The 23,096-nt window shown below is 40.3% G+C and overlaps 3 protein-coding genes and 1 non-coding gene across 4 annotated transcripts; 2 read left to right on the top strand and 2 right to left on the bottom strand.

The window, feature by feature from the left end:
• The first annotated feature begins 3,512 nt into the window (after positions 1–3,512).
• Positions 3,513–6,338, top strand: LOC113714766 (thaumatin-like protein 1b). Its single transcript, XM_072069108.1, has 3 exons — positions 3,513–3,749; positions 3,957–4,653; positions 5,587–6,338. The coding sequence occupies exons 1-3, from the start codon at positions 3,692–3,694 to the stop codon at positions 5,783–5,785; spliced, it is 954 nt and encodes a 317-aa protein (XP_071925209.1). The 5' UTR covers positions 3,513–3,691; the 3' UTR covers positions 5,786–6,338.
• Positions 6,339–9,450: 3,112 nt separating this feature from the next.
• Positions 9,451–9,534, bottom strand: TRNAL-CAA (transfer RNA leucine (anticodon CAA)). Its single transcript has one exon. It is a non-coding gene; the product is annotated as a tRNA-Leu (tRNA).
• A 2,439-nt stretch (positions 9,535–11,973) lies between these two features.
• Positions 11,974–14,493, top strand: LOC113713747 (thaumatin-like protein 1). The gene is made up of 3 exons (XM_072068331.1): positions 11,974–12,181; positions 12,440–13,124; positions 13,998–14,493. Exons 1-3 carry the CDS (start codon positions 12,121–12,123, stop codon positions 14,242–14,244), a joined length of 993 nt encoding a protein of 330 aa, XP_071924432.1. The 5' UTR covers positions 11,974–12,120; the 3' UTR covers positions 14,245–14,493.
• A 3,007-nt stretch (positions 14,494–17,500) lies between these two features.
• On the bottom strand, positions 17,501–23,096 carry LOC113713775 (endoplasmin homolog). The gene is made up of 15 exons (XM_072068330.1): positions 22,932–23,096; positions 22,309–22,429; positions 22,051–22,204; positions 21,854–21,934; positions 21,613–21,724; positions 21,376–21,502; positions 21,128–21,266; positions 20,423–20,540; positions 20,050–20,243; positions 19,722–19,937; positions 19,456–19,621; positions 19,014–19,155; positions 18,769–18,919; positions 18,110–18,514; positions 17,501–17,979 (listed from the first exon to the last, which is right to left on the bottom strand). The coding sequence occupies exons 1-15, from the start codon at positions 22,996–22,998 to the stop codon at positions 17,725–17,727; spliced, it is 2,448 nt and encodes an 815-aa protein (XP_071924431.1). The 5' UTR covers positions 22,999–23,096; the 3' UTR covers positions 17,501–17,724.

Genomic DNA, 23,096 nt, shown 5'->3' with positions numbered 1-23,096 from the left:
TAGCCAAATACGATTCTACAAGTTAAGTTCAATGTTCAAAGTTGAAACCAGATTCTGTCTGGAAGCCTTCAGAGTTCAGCCTGTGACGATGTCTGGTAAGAGTCAAAATCGTATTATAGGATGGGAAAATGCGCATTGGATTGGATGAGCCATTTGGTTTTGACCAAGGTTTCCACATACAAGCATACTAATCCAAGTTCCAAACGGGTACAAGCATACTAATCCAAGTTGTACATTTAAAATCGGAATCAAACACTGGAAAATTTACAGATATTCATACATTTAAGAAGGTAGCCCGGTAAGCATGGAGAAACGTCACTCCGTCATTCCTGAGTTTGGCCTCGACACAACTCCCGCGTCACATCATCTTTTTTTTGTTTTCCACCAAGAACTACTAATCTGTGCTCTTCATTATTTTAATTGAACCGGACCAAAGCAAGCACTACCGCCGCCTATTAAATATTAATAGAAGGTGGCGGCAGTTCAACGAATGAAGAAACAGACCGTAAATGCAGGTAAACTAAGCTACCACTTGACAGTCAAATGTTAGCTCCTAGTCTGCTAATTTGATCCTTCATGCCTGCCTTCCTAGTACTGGTAATTGTCGTAATCCGATTGATACCCCATCCGTCAAGTGCATGAATTGATGAAACATTATTATTTGTTTGCTTAAATTGAGCTTTAAAAAACATGAAAAGATTTTTGACGCCAACAATCTACTTTACTCTTTTATTGTGATAGTAATATTATGGTTAGGTGAGACCGTGAGAGAGAACAGAGGAGCCCAATTGGACTTGATGAGACACCGAAAGAATGGCATCTTTGAGCTTTGAAGTCTCTCGAATTGGTCGATGGAAAAAATATCACCAAATGGGGATTCTTTCTGTTTTAATACTACAACTGCTGCTACATTCAGCCGCCAATTTTTCCCACCTAGCACAGTAACTTCAATTCTCGAAATCCCCTTTTTTTTTGGAAAGCAATAATGATATGGTCTCGTTGACATTTCCTGTTTCGTGGTGTGCTAACTGGATTGTGGAGACGAACCAAACGTTGTGCCAGGAGCTTCTTCCCCCCAAGTTTAGTGGTATTGAGCAATGATGTTTATCTGTTCAACCAATTTATTAATTTGTTTATTTAATCGAAATACCAAATGTGATTGGCATGCTTTCTACATATTTCCTGTGGGTTGTAGAAACAATCAGAATCATTGATTGAATGCTCTCCTGAAAATACCAATTTGGCTTCAACTGCTCGTGTATCTCTTGATCAATATCTCTACGACAACAGGGTCCTCTTTATTTAATGGTTAGCCTTTCAAAGTGGGGACCTTAGCAACGGCCAGCCGACGGTTGTTTCCGGGCACACTATGGATAGAAATGTCTTCTAAATGCTTGCATAACAGCCAAATTGCCAATGTAATTACGCTACAGCGACTGATCCTTTGAGATTTTTTCTTCTACATCTACGCCCTTTTTTGTGTTGCCCTATCTTTTGCAGGATGGGGTTTTTATCCCCCCTCAAAACCAGCCCTACACTCAAAAAGCTTTGCGTTACATTTGAAATTTTATGCCATATATATATATATATATATATATATATATATATATCTCGGTTGCATCATGCCCAATCAGCGACAATTATATTATTGAACTTGGATTGTTTTTTCTCTAATCGGCTTTAGAAATGCGCTTAAGTTCGATCATAAAACTGTTTCGATCAATGTCGAATTGAACTAAAATATCTTGAAGAAGTTATGGATTCTAATCCCATTTCCTCCTCTTCTCTTCTTAAATCTCGCCCCTTTTCTAAGTAAGAAATTTTTTCTTTTAACCCAAAAAAAAAAATGGTAAACACACTTTAAGAGTGCTAATTGGCATGATTCCTTGTGGTTCTATCATGTGAAACCAGTTCCAAAAAGCATATTGCATAGCAGTCGACTGTTGTGGTGGATCCTAGTAGTGAGCTTTAATTATTTAAGCTAGCTACCCGGTAGTTGATGCTTGCAAGCATTCCTCTTATCGCTTCGTGCCTCCAAACAGTTTTGTTTTTTTGTTGATTTGATAAGAGTAGTCCTCTTCAATTAGAAATTTTAAGCAGACAGCCACTGATGTAACATTTACATGTCACGTTCTGCGTCTGCCCCCATTTTTTTCTTAAAGTTATTGGGAATAATGATACTCGCATAGAATATCTTTAGGAAGCTGTGATAGGAGTCTTTTTTTCTTTTTTTTTGTCAGCAATGATACATTTGTATAACTTACTCTATCCCAATCTAGGGAGAGGGGGAGCCTAAGGAGGCTGTGGTAAGGAGCTAGTGGGTATACAGACTCAACTAGATCAAGGGAGTGTTATGACACAACCCTTAGATTTTTTTCGCTGGCTAGTGGGTATACAGACCCAACTAGATCAAGGGAGTGTTATGACACAACTCTTAAATTTTTTTCGCTATATATGAGATTTGAACCTCACCTACAGTTCAACGAGGGACTTAAGCCCCTCCCTGGTGATAGGAGTCTCTAGCTTAAACGTTTCAAATATTTCAATTTTGTATCTGTAAGTAGATGCAGATACGGCTACTTCTAAACTTTGCTTTCCGTGTACTCTACATTACATATTCAATCCACATACTAAGTACATATAGCACCCCAATCTGCTGAGGTAAAATATCGGTAAAAATGAGATGTATAGAAATTAGAACATGTGTCTTGACCACATTGCCAAGGGTCAAACATCATCTATATATTTTTGGACTTGGGTCCCAAAACAAATAGTACGTGTTCCACACAATCATCAGATCATCATAACTTCTTCTTCTACAGTACGTGTTACTTTTGCACTTTGGTTTGGAGTCTCTTACAAACGGCAAATTTGACTGAAAGGCAGACCTCCTGATAAATGCACTCCCCCCCAAAACACACTGGTCCTTCTTCATTTCCATTTCTCTTCTCAAATGGAAAGAAAGAAAGGAAAGAAAATGCACTTATCACTTATCATCATCAAAGCCAAAGGGCTGCGAATCTCTACAGTGTCAATTTCAATCGTGGAGCAGAGTGTAATGCATGTATCAGTACGCTAATGCTGAAACTAAAAACAAGAAACAACGTTTTAACTTCTGCATCATTCACCACAACCGCAAACGTAAAAATGTGTACTCCAAACCTGAAATGACGACTTAAATTTACTGGAAAGCCCATTTAATATTTGCTAAATCCATTCCATTTTATCAGCAAGTGTCCAATTGGGAAGCTATCTGCACACATCGCAGTGTTAATTTAGGAAGAGGGCTTTCTTGTTAATACTGAGCAGTAAGTAGCCTTTACAAAACAGAGAACGCCTTGCTTTACAAAACAGAGGAAGGCGGCGCCAGTTACAAACTCAATGACGCTGGCAGCCCAAATTCATCATCCCCCACCTCGTCTCATGGGGGCCCATCACTACTGCAAAAACTACCGATCGCTCCTACCTTCTGATTCTCTATATATACACCCCTGCGGCCATCCTTGCCCACCAGAACCCCCTCCCTCTCTCTCTTCACACCACCCCCCCCACCACCCTTGCATTTCCCCTGCTTTCCAGTTTTCCTATAGCAGCAGAAGAAGAAGGTTGATTTCCATTGTCTCCTCCTCTCAAGCCGCCACCTCCTTCTCCTTCTTTCCATTTTTCCAAGTGTAGTAGCACGATATCATTCATGGCTCAACTCTATTTATTCCCCCTGCTGTTTACACTCATTAATCAATTCACATCAGGTAACTAGCCCAAGCTAATTTGCTCCAAAAATCACGGAAGAGGAAACATAGCATTCACTAGCCTGGAATTTGAATCAAATTGATGCTAATTAAACGAAACATTGTCCATCTTACTTATTTACAGCATTCATTAGAATTTTGAACCGTGCAATGCATTTGCGCTTCACACATAACAGGATTTATTTGTCGTGTCCTACGATAACGCAGGAATTTATGCATCAGCAACATTTACATTAGTAAACAAGTGCCAGTACACAATTTGGCCCGGCATTTTGTCCAATGCCGGAATTGCCCCGCTTTCCACCACCGGCTTTGCTCTTCAAGTTGGAGAGTCCAGGACCATTCAAGTACCTTCCTCCTGGGGTGGCCGCTTCTGGGGTCGGACCCGCTGCACGGGAGACTCCTCCTCCGGCAACTTCAGCTGCGTCACGGGGGATTGTGGCTCCGGAAAGGTAGAATGTGCTGGCGGCAACGCTGCTCTGCCCGCCACCCTGGCTGAATTCACGCTCGACGGGGCCGGTGGCTTGGACTTCTATGACGTCAGCCTGGTGGACGGCTACAACCTCCCCATGCTGGTGGTCCCGCAAGGTGGCTCCGGTGGCAACTGTACAACCACGGGGTGCGTGGTTGATTTGAACGGGGCGTGCCCTTCGGACCTGAAGGTCACGAGCAGCGACGGGGAGAAAGTGGCGTGCAAGAGCGCGTGCGCGGCGTTCGGGCAAGCTCAGTATTGCTGCAGCGGCGCGTATAACACTCCTGATACGTGCAAGCCATCCAGTTACTCGCAGGTGTTCAAGAACGCGTGCCCGCGCGCCTATAGCTATGCCTACGATGATAAGACCAGTATCTTCACGTGTGCCGGCGCCGACTACATTATTACCTTCTGCCCACCTCCCAACACCAGGTAAATTCTGAGTCCCTCGCTCCCAGTAATGGCCGTAAATTTACGCAGAATATTCAGATAATAAATTTGTATGATTTTAATTTAATTGTCAACTTAAAAATATGAATTGAACCGATCTGAATTAGGGAGAGATTTTAATTAATTAATTTTGTGAGGCCTTGATCCGGTTTTTTTTTTTTTTCCACTGGGTCCTTAAATGTCACGCGTTACGAGGCCTATTCTTGTCTCCATGTTCTCCTAACTCTGTCGTTTGGGGGGCGGGGGCTGATGAAAGCGACAGTATCACTTGTTAATCAGAATCGGGAATTTACAGGAGTACAGTACTATAGTATTGTGCGGTATACCTAATAATTGGAGGAGGTTTCTGCGGTTCAACGGCTAAAAAAGTTTTGTCAACCAAAATTTAGACAATTCGGTGGAGGTTTGATCGAAACTTTAGTAGTCTTTTGCCAGCTTTGAGTGAAGCATGGGTGATGGGATTGTCGTCATTATTTGGGGGGGTCAATATGTGCATGCTGATTGTGATATAAGTGATATTGTCATAGACCAAACTGCTGATGGTCAGCCTGAAAATTTTGACATTTTTTTTTTTTTTTATGGGAAATTGAAAACGGGATGGGATAAAGAATTGGATGGACGGCAACTGACTACTAATTATTTACGCCATTGAAGAGAATGGATGGACAGCCTGGTGGGCAAAAACTCTGCTCCAGTGCCATTAGATTAGATGCAGCCTGGTTGTCTAATCTATTTTAGTTGGCGCCAGGAAACCCCGACTTCGATTAACTTTTGGCAACCCAAGTTGATAGCCATGTCCCTTGTTCCTTATCCAAGTTGACAACATGCATGCTATGCTACTTGAAATTACTTATTATTAATAAGGCTGCCGTACCTTTTTGCTAATAATATATGTACCATGTGATATAACCGCAGCCAAAAATCAACACAAACTCCGGCGGGCGATGACGACAACAACACACCGCTGATCAACGGAACCATGATATACCAGGGTGCAGATTTGGAGGAGAGCGGTGCTGCAGCATCCTCGTGCATGCACGCGTTCAGATCGCAGGCCATTGCCGCTGCTGTCGCCATCGCTGCAGCAATGTGGCGGTTGTGTCACCACTTCTAACTTCTTCTATTCCTTTTGGCCTTTCTTCCATCCGTTTCTCTGCCCCTCTCCCTCTCTCAGTCCACATCTAGCACCAACTTTTCGCGACCCATTACCTTCCACGGAGGCCCATCTAACCTTGTCCGGTTTCGGGTGGCGTACCACCTGTGGGCCATTCAGTTTATCTGGTCCTTGCCGTTCTGTGGTCCCAAATTCCGGCCCACATGACGACGAACCCAGTCACCATGGAAAGCTAGCTAGCTTAGCAAGTGGGACCAAATCCCCTCTGCTCAGGTCACTGGCAGTAGTTCGTTTTCATGGAGGAACACAAATAGCAGAGTCTAATTATAGCAGACACATACACAAGATAGTAGGCGGAGTAGCTGTAGGGGTGGTGCCAATTGTTCTTAAATTTTTGTTTGTTTTTTTTTTTTTTTTAAGAATATAGCGTAGAGGGGTAGGAGATTCAGAATTTAGGTTACACAAAATATTTATTGCGTTAGTATAGTGATAATAGCCCTAGTATGTATATACTACAGATCAATCAGAAGAATCTTAAATTATTGTTTGGTCATGTATTGTTGTTTCCTCGATCTTAATGTTTTGCTGTTGCTGATACCTGTGAATCAATAAAAACAAATAAAAGCAGCTGATGGAGCAATATTAATAATAGAATGTCGAGGCAGCAGCACAGGTGGATGGGATATTGTAAATTGTACTAATATGATATGATATGATATAAAAAGGGATTGGTGATCAGGGGATGAGCTCGCTCCGTTTTGGATATTGTTCTACAACATGACTGGTGGTGACGTTTAGGCTGAATTCCTTTCCCTTTGCATTTTACACCCACTTGATTAGTTCAGTGCAAGAATGAAGAATCCTCCATCCTGAGCATTTTTGTTTCTGAGATGGATCCCACAGAATTTTGTTAATTGATTTACAGCGGGATGAGCCACTGGCCATTTGGTCCAGTGGTCATCCCCTTCTTTGGGGATGCTGGAGGTCAACCTCCCACAACTTACCATTCTACGTGGCTGGTCTTTGTTCCTGCGGGATAGCTTGAGCGATCCGCTTCCCCTCCTTAGGATATGGCGATCTTCCTGGCTTGTCCAGGGTTCAAGTTCCGTTGTTAACGTGTTCGGTGTGGAGTGGGATATCCTCTCCCGGGCGGCAGGAGATTAGTTGGGCCCCGTAAGAATTGATCCGGACACCCCTGTGTCGACAAAAAAAAAAAAAAAAGATTTCCAGTGGGATGAACTTTGATCCGTTTTTTTTTTCCCTTTTTTTTCATTGTCTGTTTATTTTTCCAATAATTAAACATTTAAACTTAATTAGCTGAGGTCAAACTACGATGGCCTAGCATTGCACCGTATCCTCCGACAGATTGATACGTGGCCTTGAGTAGAAATCCATTTTTTCTTTTGGTGAACTCTATATCCTGGATTCATTCGCAATAGAAGCAGAAAGACTGAAGTTTTCTAGGAGAATAATTCAGATAGTTTCGTCAAGGCGATATATTCAGATAGTTTATGTCATGCATATATATGTATACTGATTTCAACAGGAACCTTTCCTTAACTAAATCTTGAAAGGCATAGATATAGCACAAATGCCATCTGATTAGGATACGATAAGTTAATAGACCCAACAAATTAAGGACCATAATTCCGAAGGTTACCCTGATTTAACTGGTAAGCAGTGTGGTAATCTGGTTAACCTAACACCAAATAAATAATCACCAACGAAAAACCCATTCATTATATTTAGCTCTCCAAATGGTCTAAAAAACACGTATTTTTAGCCCTTAACAAATGAGTGAACCAGTCCTAGTCCATTGACCAGAAGACAAGAAAACATGCCACAAAAAAAAAAAAAAAAGAAGAAGAAGACAAGAAAACTTAGCTCAGAAGGTAGTAGATATATAGCATTTACGTAGTAATTAGTTTATAGTTGGGGACGTTCCATTAATGGCTATTTTTCTCGGATGAAAAGCGATGTGTTTAGAGAATGCTTTAAATTGGTTTTTTTTTTTTGTTGTTGTGGGGGAAGGAGGAAGAAAAGAGTCGATCTTCTTCCGACATTCTACGCCATCACGTTTGCTTGCTTTTGAGGTTCCACATCACGTATCCTTCCTTTTTCCACGTCCCCTCTCTTTCTTGCATTCCTCCTTATAGGTTCCTGCAATAGGCTATTTAAAGAAGCTTCTTTATGTTAAGATAGACACCAGATTTTTCAGAGTGTTTACCATTACCACCTGCTGCCAGCACCCCCCACTTTTATGCGTGCAATACTCTCTACCATGCATGCACATATATTTATGTACACACATATATATTAATTATTGCCTTTAAGTAATTACCAAGAGAAAACAGAGAGAGGGAGAGAGCATAGAACATGCATGCCCTAATTAAGGGTTCGTACCACATCTGCAATTGAAGAATAGTACTAGTAGTCCAGAAATGGGACGGACGAATTTTTAGGTTGCTCTTCTTTCTTGAACGAACTTTTACCGAATTACCTGCGGGCTGGCGGCAGGAAGACAAATGGAAGAGCAAAACCACCCCACTCCTTAATTAGGGAGCTTTCCAATCGACCAAGGGCACGTAGCTTTTTTTTTTTGTTGAGAGGATGACACAAACCTTTTGATAAAGGAAGATAAAATGGGATAACGAATCAAAAGGTACATGGATGGGGAAAAAGAAATACAATTATCCACATGGGATATGATCCCTTTACACGACACCAAAACATGTCAATGCACGTTCTTCCTCGTAATTAGTTGTTGAGTACAATCGAATCGTATGTTAACTGTTAAATAGGTCAGAAAGAGGGAGCACCGACCGACGTTGACGGTTGATCTCATTCTGGATATGGTGACGCGTCATAGACAATATGTTGACAAAGTTTATCAGCCATGACAGTGAACCTATGAAGAAAGCATTTTCCATCCATCAATTTACTACTTTCCTCTCTCCTTCTAGCTAGCTAGTTGCTCCTGTATGACAATTCTTGTTTTGCTTTGTATTTAACCCGCATGAGTCCAGGCACAAGAATCAGGGGGTTAATCATGACAGCATGATGAAATGAGTCAAGAAGATAATGCCACTATGTCAAAAAGATGTAATTCGGACAATTAAGAAACATTAATATTATGTTCTGAGCCTTTACCAATCCATAGTAAGTGGTGGAAATCTCAACTGTTTGTGTCAATGATCACTCGACTTACGTTTCTTCTCCCACGTAAGAACCGATCAGCAGATCAAATCAGCACCAGCCAGTGAGCAGACTTTTCCTCTACTGAACCTTTTTTTGGGAAAGTAAAAGCTTTTACTGTTCTTTTTCTGTTTTTCTTTCTTCCCTTAAAATTTTTTTTCCTTAAAGAAAAAGGTACCTAAGTAAACTTTTCGAGTAGAACTTATCTTAATTTCCCTGACGAAGCTCACAGCATAAAGAAGACAGTTGCTATACAGCGTAAGCATTTTCCTTCCTATCCGCACCATGCATCGTGTAGCTTTCTGCAACTCTTTATTTCTTGCCAGTTGCTATAGCCTCCCTCCTAATTCTGACTGATCATTTTCCAGCATTTACAGTAGCACCCAGGGGACCTGATGCTTGTATGTTTATTTTCTCACCATGTACGCTGCTGGGGAAAAAAAAAAACAGAAAAATACTGGTGTTATTAATGTCAGAAGTGGGATTTGAACCCACGCCCTCTCACGAGGACCAGAACTTGAGTCTGGCGCCTTAGACCACTCGGCCATCCTGACGTGGGTGCCCAAGGTCGTCAACATCAACTCCTAAAGTAAACACTATAGCCAATAAGTTCTACTTTGGTTCACTTTTAGAATAATTAATCTTCTATACAAAACAAAATTATCCAGCAAAATGGTTCACTTTTGGATAGGGGTGTTTTCATTTAATTTACGGCAAATAAGCAAACCAAATGAATGAGTGGGACAGTGAATCTTGCTGCTTTCCACGCCAGCACGGACACAGTGACGTGGAGTTGCACAATTTCTTCTTTCTTTTCATTCTTATGTCCATTTCTTTAGGGCAGCCTCGCACTTTTCAGTTTTCACTTTTCCAGCGCTGCCTTCTTCAGCTCGCATTTACGGATTTCAGTTGCAGTCGTAATATTCATATGGCCAGGGACCTTAGCTACGTACTCGTACTTGCAGTTTCTTTGTGAAATTTGAGGGAGGGTTTGAATCATATCTCTTGCACATCTTTTCTACTTCCATCACCAGGAGAAGTATTGTTGATGCTGAAATGACTTGTCCTATGGCTTAATATTGACAACAAACGTCTTAACAGAAATTACATGAAATGGGTTCGTTTCAATCCAATCCACATGGATTAACATGTCTGTGGACGTTTACGTTGATTAAAATTAAGCTCCGGTTCATTGGCGAAATGAGATGATGCAGCCGAAATCCTCCATAAATTCCGATTTCATTTCCGGCGTTTGTGTGTACATTTATTTCTGGATAAGAAAACACAAGCCCTTTTTAATTAGCTACGATCTCTGTTAAGCAAGCTTGGTGGCAATCCAACCAAAAATTTGAAATGACCTACCAATGCGAGTGGATTTTGAGCATTATTATTATTCTCGTTTAAATGCAAGGTTAAAAAAAAGAGAGAGAGAGATGGAGATAATTAAAGAAAAGGAAAAAAGCAAACACCGCCCCACGAATGATCACTTGGTCGATCCAAGATTTCTTTTAGGAATTAAACCCAAATATGGGCCAACACTTGCTATGATTGATGATTTCGTTGACACCGAAATATTGACTCAGTGGTCTCCATATCAAATATAACATCAAATGTGCAGTGATGACTGAGAACAGAAACAGAAAAGTGTTTTACTCTTCTTCTTTCTTTCTTTTTTCGCAACTATAACATTTGTATATAGCCTCTCTACTCTAGTGTAGAGGAAAAAGAAGCCGACAAAGAACTCGTCACAATTAAGTGGTATATATGATGGAAGGCAAAGATTGAACATTTGACCTCCCGCTCCCACCAAAATTTTAAGATTTTAATGATGAGCAACAGTTTAATTTTGGTCGCGTTTTACTCGGTACATCATTCCTACTTCCTTTTATTTGGTCCTTCATACAGTGACTAACAGATTATAAATTGTTGCAGATATACGGAGTTTGAGTACAAGCATGTCACAAAGTTAATTTATTTTAAGAAATTTACCTTTTCAAATTGATAAATATTTTTATCCCACAATACCAGAGAAGAAAAAAGAAAAGAAATTCAAAATCCATTTGCTAATGGAAGACAAGTGAAAGGAACTTCAAATATTCTTGCTGAACGTTTTGACCGATCGATTATTGGATGGCTCACTCGAATCTACAACTTGAATTTGTACATTTCCTACAGATCATCGACTAAGCTCAACGAACTAGTTTTTTTTTTGTATCTTCAATTGAAAACTTGATTAGGAATCTAATTCCATGGAAAAGGGGGTCGAGACTTGAGACTGTAGCAATGTAGGAATCCTGCCACATTGAACGAAAGAAGGAGAAAGGCTAGATTCTTGATCTCAATTTTCTGATCGCTATAGTTAGGCGGAATATGTTGACACAACTAGGGCGAGGCCCCAGCACCAGTTCTCCGCGGAATAATAGACTGTTTCAGTCAGAATTGTTGCACACCACAGTTAGGGAGGTTTGTTCCCTTTGAGCAGCCCCGATAACAAGTTTCATCTCATGTCGGTTCCAGAACCAATAGAAAAGTTTCATTTCACGTAGAGTGCCAATTTGCTTGTTACTTGGGATGCACTTGGCATCTTAAATTAAACAAAAGTGAGACCCTTATATACAAAACAATACAGCATACCACAGGAGTATACCGTACATACCACAGGAGGGGCCATTGCCAATTCGCCAGCCGCTTCCAATTTGTTTATTGTTCCAGGAAATATCGTAAACTTGTGCAGATTTGACACTACTAGTCAACCTCCTATTCCTGCATTCACACCAAACTTTAGCATATCTTACTTAAACAGCAACTATATATATATATATATATATATATATATAAAGACTTCCATATCAGCATCCCCCCAGCCTCATTCCTCGTCAGATCACCATTGTAATCAATCTCCTCCTTTCTCCCCATAAAAACCTGTCATAATTTTATGGGTATTACACCCCAACTGCCCAAACCCCATTGTTGTTATCTTACAGCTACCTATCATCCCAAAAAACCCTTTACTTATCATTCCACAGCGTCCTCTTCTTTCCTAATACAACCGTCCTCATTTGATCACAGAAAAAGAAAAGCCATCTTTATATATTCTTCATCTTCCCGTTAAGTTTCATTGATTGATTCCAATTCTGCCAATGTCCTCGACTTGTTTCTGTCTTCGCATCATCTTGGTTTTCCTAGTGATCAACAGCAAAGGTTTGTATCCTAATGGATGCAGTAACATTATCTTTTACTATTTCCTTTTTCTTTTAATTTTCAGTTAATTACAAAAAAACCTACTCTATTAACGTTGATTCAGCTAGCTAGTTATATATATATATACACATATACATGTAACATGCACGTGACGTTTGTGTGTGTATGTAACTGATGATCATACTAAGAATCACATTAATGGACTGATTGTTGACGTTGTATTTATATGTGTGTGTGTGTGTGTGTGTTTTTTGGCAGGAATTTCAGGGGCTACATTTACATTAGTAAACAGGTGCAACCACATGGTATGGCCAGGAATATTAGCCAACGCCGGCAGCGCCAAGTTGGACAGCACCGGGTTTGAACTTCCACCGGGGGGGTCCAGGTCCTTCCAAGCTCCTCCCAGCTGGTCAGGCCGGTTTTGGGGCAGAACAGGTTGTACATTCGACCCCTCAACCGGGCAAGGAAGCTGCGCCACCGGCGATTGTGGGTCCAACCAGCTGGAGTGCAATGGTGCAGGGGCAACCCCACCCGCAACTCTTGCGGAGTTCACAGTCGGGTCTGGCCCTGACTCGGGAACCCAGGACTTCTACGACGTCAGCCTGGTGGACGGGTACAATCTGCCAATGATGGTGGAGCCAAGTGGGGGGTCAGGTGCTTGCGGGGCAACCGGGTGTGCGACTGACTTGAACAGGATGTGCCCCAACGAATTGCGGGGCGGGGAGGGGCAGGCATGCAAGAGTGCATGCGAGGCATTTGGCAGTCCGGAGTACTGTTGCAGCGGAGAGTATGGCTCACCGTCGACTTGCAGGCCGTCGATGTATTCGGAGATTTTCAAGAATGCGTGTCCCAGGGCCTATAGCTACGCCTACGACGATGCCACGAGTACTTTTACATGTAAAGGCGCCGATTATACGATTACATTCTGCCCTTCCACCACAAGGTAACCACTAACCAACCAACCCACCAACCGTTATTAAGAAATTGTTTGTTTGTTCTCATTCCAATATTCTTTTGCTGATCGATTCCATCTCTACTCTACTGCTTTCCGTACCATTTCTTATTTTTAGGGAAAAAAAAAAAAAGATTACTTATGGAGTACTATTTCTTTTTCCTACTTTTCTGAAGCCATTGACGAGATGAGGGATTCAGGGCCTCCAACTTAATAATTTCTGCTTCTACTTTTAAACTGTGCTGCAGTATTGCACGCACGTAGCTGCAGGATTTTACCATGCATAATCTGAATTGGACTATGAAGTTATCATTCGATTTAGTAGGCAGCATTGGTTTCATTATTTTGTACTCTTATTTGGTTGTAAGGAAATGGAATCGAAGTAGGCAACTGTTGAGAGAATCTTAAAAGTGACAATACATCTCTTCTGTGACCTTTTCTTCTTTCTGAAAACAACCAGTATCTTTGCTTTTTACTACGAGACACATCACTTTATATCCCTCTGAAAACTGCCACGATCGCTGCCCGGCCCGTGTTCGTCAAATTTTTTGGGTAGAGGAGAGATACCGATAAGTTACTTGCATAATACCCTGCTTACTCGGGACAGCATTTTCTCCACTTTATGTTCTTGTCAAGGCAAGAACCACATAAAAAATTACCACCCATTCTAATTAACAAGTATTTTTACTGTGCATGAAAACATGTATAATTAATTGATCGACTTCAGTAGTCAATTCCCCCCCCCCCCCCCCCCGTGGTGGTGGAAACATTCTAATTTAGAATTTACAATTTCATACTGTTCATTCGCATGTTTAAAAGTGCTTGTTACTTGATGGTTGATTTTTTTTTTTCGCCCCCCTGCAGCCAGAAGTCTTCGAGAGATTCTTCTTCATCAGACTCAACAAACGGGCCACCGGTTGCAACAGGAACAGTTGGTGGTTCGAGCAACCCAGGGTCACAACCAGAGGATCAAGATCCATTCACTTCGTGGATGCCAAACTTTTTGACAGGGGACTCATCAAGGACCATTTCTAACTTTGGCTTGCACTCTACTCCAATAGCTTCAATCATCACCTTTGCCACACTGTCTTTGCTTCAGTTATACTACTAGTTCATTTCTCGACTCTTTGCCCATGCACGTGATGATGATGATGATCCCGATGCCACCGTTTTGGATCGAGACGTGGATTTAGATTCACCTTGACAGAGACTATCCACTGAAGATTGTAAAACCACAAATTTTCCATGCAATTTATGTACAGATCCTATGTAGATTAATTTAATTGCTGGTACTGACATTCACCCAACGTATGCGATTCTTTTAACAATCGTGAATCAAATTCATCTTGTTCATTTGCCACGTCTGAAAGTTTACTAAAGAAAATTTTTCTTACTTTTGCTGCCCCAGTCGATATGATCAGAAGTGAAAAAGGAGGAGAAAGCGCAGAGCTTTCCGAAATTCGCATTTCGTTTCTTTAATATCCTCAAAAATGATCGTGCAAGTAATAGTAGAAGAAACTAACATGTGCTTTACGATTGTGCAAACAAAAAAGGGTTGGCGATTGGTGAACGGTGAGTGGCCCGCCTCAAGTTAGGCTCTGCTACGTTGCTGGAATTTCAAGATCAGTAGTTGGCCTGGGAATGGGATTGGCTCCAACTTGGAATGGAATCATATTGTCCGCCACAACTTTGATGTTGATAAGTACTTAATTACTAATATGTATAGTGCAGTGCGCACAAGAAAACCATATGCTACTACTACTATTTAATGATACTAACCATTATGGGTCCCCTGATTGGTTAAGCTGACACTAGTCTTATTATACCACATCGAAAATGATCTTGGAATCGTCCTCCAAAGTGTCTGGTTCATTGCAAATTTGGCCGATGCAACTGCGAGCTTAAATGAAAGTTTAATAGCGACCACTTGCTTGATAAATAAATGCACAGTTAGTTCAACTCTAAATTACCCAACCATCCATCCAATTAGCACATTTTAAGCTTGTATGCTTGATAACATGTCATAGTAGAGGTTCACAATTACAATGGAGTTGCTATAGACAAAGAGCTCATTTTTAAAGCTACTTGCAACATGCTGCCAAAACCCCTTTTTAATGTAAGAGTCTGCTTTCTGGGTTATATTCGTTGGTTCCTGGAGAAATTCATGAGAAAGACAGGTTGAAAGTAGTAGTTTGTACTGTCCTCAAATCAAGCGGGATCACGAGCAACGATCAACTGAAACTTTGGAACTGATGTCAATTGCCAGAAAAAACGCAAGAAAAGGTTCATTGTGCACTGAATTTAAATCCCCAAAGGCTTCTGCTGGAGAAAGGAACCGAGCGAGGACAAATGACGCATACATTGACTATAGGTGGGTGATTTTATAGGTTGAATGAGGCCTTTGATTGACAAAACATTACATGCACCGCATCAGGAATCAACAAAAGCAACCAGAATTGGATGAGCTAGTGGCACTTTTCCTAATCTTCAATTAGTCCCATGTGCAAAATTCATATTGAATGCCCTAAAGTCGAGGAATCAAACAAGGACGAAGACAAAAAAAAAAATTTTTTTTTGACAAAAAAAAAAAAAAAAAAAACAAGGACGAAGACAAAATGCTCTGATAATATTAAAGCAAAGCTTTACAATATTTCATATAGGGGAGATGACACCGAAAGCGTCATCCCCCTATAAAATAAAACTAATTTGTTGTCAATCAAGCTTCCACTAATATTAGCGAAGTTATTATCAAATTTATGACTGTCTTGTATTTATCATAATTTCCCAGGTTCCTTACCAAATATTGCTGCATCATTCTAAGAGCTCAAAGTCAAACACGGGCTCCTCATAACTGTAATGTAAGTTTGACCCCTAAGAACAGTCAAAAAAGTTTACTCTCCTGTAGTATAACTCATATTCTTTCAGAAGAAAAAGAATAGAATACTAGTAGCCGTCTACTTCTTTTCCTACTCGGCCTCCTTTGCTTGTTAATTTTTAGGGCTTAGCGATGTTTTATTTAATAACGGATGGTTGCAATCAAAAGGTTCGGGTGTGCGGTGGTTGTGCCTCAATCAATGGAACGAATCTTGAGAAAAAGTTTTCCCAGCCTTTGCTACAATTACATCTGAAAGTATTGGCCATGTTTGTAAGACATCTAGCCAGCAGGTGAAAAGTGGGAATATTTCTTCGTAGTCTCAAATTTGCTGTTTCAAGATACTTGGGAACTAGGATCCATCCATCCTGCCCTCTACCGAGTTCCGTGGCATATTCTTTGGAGGTAGCACGAGGAAGCCTCGCTATTTTAAAATGGACTGATATAGGCTAAAATGACGAGTAAAGACAACGGCAAGCTCAATTGTGAAGAAAGTGTTTGGCAGGATACTGGCCCGGTATCACCGCATTAGTTGATTCGCTAGTTGAGTGTAGTGTTTGCTCTTTTGATTGCGAAGAACCGCAGAGATGACTTCCGTGCTTCATTTGGCATTTTCAGCTATGTTCCTAAGGTTGCGAAGAACCGTAGAGATGGCTGCAATGAGCAGAATATCTCACCAACAGCCCCCCCAAGAGCTCTATATGCTAGCTGCATAAAAAATGACAGGCATTATTGCATTTTCTGGCTCCCATATGCAATGCGGATTAAGCCGTATGTATTTCCCCCGGGAAAAAGAAAAGAAGAGAAATAAGGGAAATAGATAATTTCAGATACGCGTAGGAATTTGTACAACAATAGAGCAATTTCATAAGCTCCACGCTATTAAACCCAAATCATGCTGCACGGAGATAATCCACGTAGTGAGACAGAATTTGCTGCAGAGCATCTATTTCCCAATTAGCTTTCAGCATGAGTCAGTTAACCTTCACCTAACACCATCCAAAACTTCTATCGTTTCCTTTAAAGCTCAGAACTTCAAGGTATCAATTTCACAAGCCGAAACCACAAAAAATTTCCCAAAATGAAAGGACATCTGCATCATCTAATCGTGATCCTTAATTACCCTTCTGTTGAAGGACATCCGCACCATCTAACTGAGAATTAGTGAACACGACTACTAACTTCAAACGTTTGCTCCATTTGTCCTGGAACCAGCAGCAACCAGTTTGACATTTTGCTTCGAGCTTGGAGATGCACTTTCCGCTGGGACTGAATTCACATCTACAATTTGCTGAACCACAACACCAACTCCGCCACCCCCCCCCCCCCCAGCGCGCGCGAGGAAAAAAAAACCTGTCGATTCCTATCGTGCATGCTACTTTTAACATTCGAATTTGGTAAATGCACAAGACCTACCCAGTTGGATTATTGATTGGTGAGAGAGCAAGACCAGGCACAACTTCCTATTGCATCCAAGGACACAAAGACCAACAGATTTGGGCCTTGAAGCTTCTCAAAAAGTAAAACGAAAGATAAACAAAATTCCTGGTGGTTATGTTTACAAAAGCCTATAGACTTGGGTGCTCCGTGCTCTAATTACTCGATGCACTTCTAAGACACAAGATCCATCTCTAGAGTTTTCCTAGAACTGTCTCAAATGGGAGGACAGCTAAAACTGAATTCTCCTCTTCAAGAGCATTCCTTTTCTTTAAAGACATCTTACAATTCATCCTTGACAGAAGAAGGCTCCGCTTCTTCAGCATCTTCACCTGATCCTTCCTTTGTACTGGATTCTACCTCAGCTTCTTCAGCATCTTCCTCCTCTTCAATAGCTGCATCCGGACTGATATGCAAGCTGCTTTTCACAGAGTCATAAATACGTGAGGCAAAGTCCTTGGGGTCATTGAGCATAAATCCACTCTCCATGAGAGCTGTCTGGTACATCAGGTGTGCTGTTTGCTTCACACTCTCACCCTGCAGATAAAATAAAACCTCACATTAGCAAATCCAACAAAAGCCACTAAACAACAGAGTTATACTAGACAAGTAGCTGAAATTAAGATACTTGAAGAGGTTATATGCAAGAAGAGAGCCAAAGAATTACTTCAGGGTCTTTCACAACTCTCTCACGGAGCTCCTTAATGATTGGGTGCCTTGGATTGATCTCCAGCACTCTCTTGCCCCGCATGTATGCCTGCTTGCTAGAATCTGATAGGGTCTGTGACTGCATGATTCTCTCCATATTTGCACTCCAACCAAACTTTGATGTCACAACTACACAAGGTGTATTTGCCAATCGATTGCTTATCTTCACATCATCAACATTTTCGCTAGCAAGGGTACCCTTCCACCATTTAGTTAAATCCTTGAAAGACTCCTTCAGTTCCTTGTCCTTAGAATCCTTCCCAATTTTAAGGCCTTCCTTGGACACATTTTGGAATTTCTTATCCTCATAATCCATAAGATACTGCATCAGGTACTCATCAACAGGATCTGTAAAGAAAATAACCTGCACCAAGTATGATATAAACAATTAAGAAAGAAAAATGACTCCTTAATATGCACTTGTCAGGTCATTTGATCATAAAGCATAGGCAGTAAACAGCTTTAATTTTCTTAGCAAGAGGTGATGAATTCTCAAGTTCTTAATAGAAAAAATTACATGTTTGTCAATTACCAGACAAATAAAAGAATTTTCTAAAGAAGATAAGTGAAAGAAAAGCCAGATCACTGTTTGACATAACCTGAGAAAAAATGTCATACCTCATAGTTTTTCTTCGTAAGCTGCTCAAGAAAAGGTGACTTTTCAAGCTGTTCTTTGCTTGTACCAGTAATATAGAAGATGTCTTTCTGTCCTGGTTTCATCCTTGAGATATACTGATCCAGTGAAGTTAGTTTACCGTCCGATTTGGTACTGCAAATTTGGAATACAAAAGGTCACAAATTCACCCACAAAACCAATCAGAGGGAATATAATCATTTTGTATAGTTTCTAAAAAGTTCCATACGTCTCAAATCGAAGAAGTTTTGCCAAACGGTTGCGGTTAGCGGCATCCTCGATAATTCCCAGCTTAATTGACTTGCCAAATTCATTCCAGAACTTTGTATATTGACCCTTCTTCTCATCACTTTCATTTGATTCATCAACATCTGCAAAAGGATTTGGTTGTGGGGGGGGGGGGGGGGGGGGAGAGAGAGATTCCAAGCCTTAAGTTCAATATTTAAAAAAAAAAAAATTCTCTGTTCTGCATTCTTGCACTTTCTTCAGGAATCCACAATTTGTTGCAGATTAAACATGGCATTGCTCAAGATCAAGTATGTGGAATCATTTTAACAGAACAGAACAGTATAGCACCAGTCACCAAAAAAACTAGAAGAAAAAAATAAAAGAAAACCACAGGACAGAGCATTTCTAGGCATCCATACTACTTTAGGCACAAGATGGCCTACCTTTCTTTTCTTTGTCATTAGCTTCATCAGGATCCTCTTCAGCAATCTTGCGAATCATATCAAGGGCCTTTCTAATCAGTTTCTTCTTTATAGTTCTCAAGCTGCTATGTTGCTGAAGCATTTCTCTTGATACATTAAGTGGTAAGGTATCAGAATCAACAAGACCCTAGGCACAAGCATCGAAAGTATTATTTTTTTTCTCGAAATATTAACATAGGAATACTTTACAAGATTTGATAGCTAATGAGCCAACAAGCTTTTAATACCTTCAAAAAGCTAAGATACTTAGGCAAAAGCTCATCAAATTCATCAGAGATGAAAACCCGTCTGACGTATAATTTCAAGTTGGATTTGTTGGTGTTGTAGTAGCTCTCGTACAAATCTTGAGGAGCCTTTGGAGGCACAAAGATTACAGCCTTGAATTCAACATCACCTTCAGCAGTGAAATGGCTCCATGCTAGGGGCTTCTCTTCACTGAAGTCCTGTTAGAGAACAAAAGATGTTCAAAACAGATAGGTACCATGCCACAAAATTCATCAGTTGTCTACATAGCACTGAGAGGTGTCCTGCAAGACAAAAAACAAGAAGATTTACCTTGGCAAGAGAATGATAGAACTTCGTGTACTCCTCATCTGTCACCTCCTTAGGGTTACGCAACCATATAGCCTTCACATCATTTAAAAGCTCCCATTCATAAGTTGTTTCCTTAACCTTCTTTGTCTTGGGTTTTTTCTCATCCTCCTCTTTCTCAGCATCTTCCTCTTCTTCCTCAGAGGAGCTGCTTTCAGCTGTTAACATCACAAATGTGACCATGAAGCAAAAATGAGATTGAGGTTTTGCCTTGTTACCTTAACTCATGGAGAGGGGCATAGAACATAGTAATTACAACAGAGAATTTTGTTGGAAACTGGGAAAAGCTCTAACAGGGGTATAACAGAATCATAACAGGAAGTCAAATTGTACATACGCTTTTCATCTTCATCACTGGAATCATCCTCATCAGCTGGAACTTCAACATCCACTTCTTTGCTTGCCCACAAATAAATTGGGAAATTAATAAACTCAGAATATTTCTTCACCAACTCCTGAAATCATGGAAAATTGAAATTAATTTAAAAATGAAAACCACAAACCCAGGATAACATAGGTATTGAACTCGGGAATAGATGAGTTTAATCGCACAGCAGTAAATCCAATGTGTCAGTTAAGGGGCACATTGGTCAGTAAGAAGCAAACCATTTGATAAAGAAACAGGAATTGTTTAAGAAAACTGACTGAAGGAAGTGCTCATAGTTAATTAGGGTGCATGAGGTATTTGAAAAATAGCTCAAACATCTTCCGTTACCAACAGTTGTCACAAATACAGATATACCATGGGGGGCTACTTGAAGATCAAAGGCTTAAGGGCTTGTAATCCACAACGTAACAGCCATCTTGCGGATGAAAAAGGCTTGCAAGGTTTCAGGACACATGCATTTGTTAGACAATAAACTCAAAACATACCTATAACCATAACAATTATAAATGATCCTCACAGAAACTTTATATTTAGGAGTGGCTTGTAGAACTTGAGGACTAAAATTAAAAGAGAGAAATTATGAAAATGATAACTAGCAAGTAATGCAAACAATAATTGTTCAAAATCAATTTGATATTTATCCCATCTCCTCACCTTCAATTTGGACTCATTCAAGTATTCCTGAGCTTCATCTCGGAAGTGTAATCTGATTTCTGTTCCACGACCAAGCGGTTCGTTCCAGACATCTTCAGAAATAGCAAAGGCACCATCAGCATTTGACTCCCATACATACCTGAAAATTGAAAGATGTCACGTATTTTATCCTTGTCAACCATTCACTTGCAAAAGCAACTATCACAGACAAATTCATGAGGGACAAAATAGTAATACAAAACACATACTGTTTGTCATCATTGTGCTTGCTAATGACTTCAACATAGTCAGCTACAAGGTACACGGAGTAAAAACCAACACCAAATTGACCAATGAGATTAAGATCCCCACTTGTTTGCATTTTCTCAACAAAAGCTGCACCAAAACAAAAAAATTTGATGTAGTTACTAGTTAGATCTGTATTTAGCAAGTACAAGAAAGTTGAAAATGCATGATACGAAACAGTCGCACAGAAACTTGCGCACCTGAAGTTCCTGACTTGGCAATGGTTCCCAAGTTTTTAACCAAATCCTCTTTTGTCATACCTATACCTCTATCACGGATCGAAAGGATTTTCTTTTCTTTGTCTAATTTAATCTGCATTTATTCATTCAGATATTAATTGAAAATCCAATTCATGAAGTTGATTCTACACGACATTTAACAATAAAAGACAAAATGAACTATTTTAATCAGCAAACCAGAAGAGAAATTTGAAATAGTAACCTGGATCTCAAGTTTAGCGGTGTCGCCTTCACCCAGTATTTCCTTGTCAGTGAGTGATAGGAACCTAATCTTGTCCAAAGCCTAATATTTATTAATTAAGAAAAGGAAAACATTAGCAACCATCTTGAGTGACTCGTATAATATTATAATTCTTTTCTTTCTTTCTTTTTTGAAATTTGGCATGCAAGTATGCTTACGTCAGAAGCATTGGAGATCAACTCCCTCAAGAAAATGTCCTTGTTACTGTAGAGGGAGTTGATAATGATATCCATAAGCCGAGACACCTCAGCTTGAAACTCGAACTTCTCTGCAGTAGCACGAGGCGTCCGTCTCGACATGGACTCCGCTTCTCTATATCAACAAACTCCAAAATAACTATGATTTCTCCCAAATGTTTTAAATCAACAATGATACAGAATAAACATAGCAGAGCAACTCAGTAAGCAACAACATACCTCTTGACAACATCTGAATCAGTTGATAAACCGTTAGGAACAGCTCCGATCTTCTCTTCTACCTTTCGTGGATCCACAGGTGCATCAGAATCAACTTCAGCATTTGCATGTATTTTTCTACCTAAAGAACCAGAAAAGTCATCCACCTCCTCAAATTCAACAACCAGTCATATAGATTCAACATTTTAATATCAATTAGCACAGCGTATTGTCTTCTACCAAAATCAAATTTGATCCTGAAAACCTTAGCTGCATCTACTAAAGCAGCAACAACATCACCAGAAAATCTGAGATTTACTTCGCGAAATGCCATCTTACCACATGCCAACTTATGATGGCAATGATACATGTCTAGTTCAAAAGGATTAACTCAACCAGAATTTTCATCCACTGACTAGCTATAACAAATTCAGCATTTAATCACAATGCAACAGCGCATTATCGGTACGCAATTCGGATCTACTACTGAAAACCTTGCTGGTGTACTAAAGCAGCACTCCATCAACCGCAGGAAGTAAAATATAAAATATAAAATATACAAAAAAAATTCAAATTCACGAGATCCAAAAGCATTAATGGAGGAATTTAAACCCTGAGCTAGGGATGGCTCGCCTTTATCGTACCTTGATCAGGAAGAAGGAAGAGAAGGCACAGGAGAAACAGAACAGCAGGAACCGTCCACTTCCTCATGGTCGTTGTTGGTTTCCGGTGGCGAGCAAGATCTTCCTCCAGTGGCAAATGGTGTAAATTCAACTTCACAGTTTCCTTATGCGGGGCAGGATTATTAT

This window comes from Coffea arabica, chromosome 10c (genome assembly GCF_036785885.1).
Source record: "Coffea arabica cultivar ET-39 chromosome 10c, Coffea Arabica ET-39 HiFi, whole genome shotgun sequence".
Taxonomy (NCBI): Eukaryota; Viridiplantae; Streptophyta; class Magnoliopsida; order Gentianales; family Rubiaceae; genus Coffea; species Coffea arabica.
Note: the sequence above shows the minus strand (reverse complement) of the source record. Positions and strands in the feature narration are given on the sequence as shown.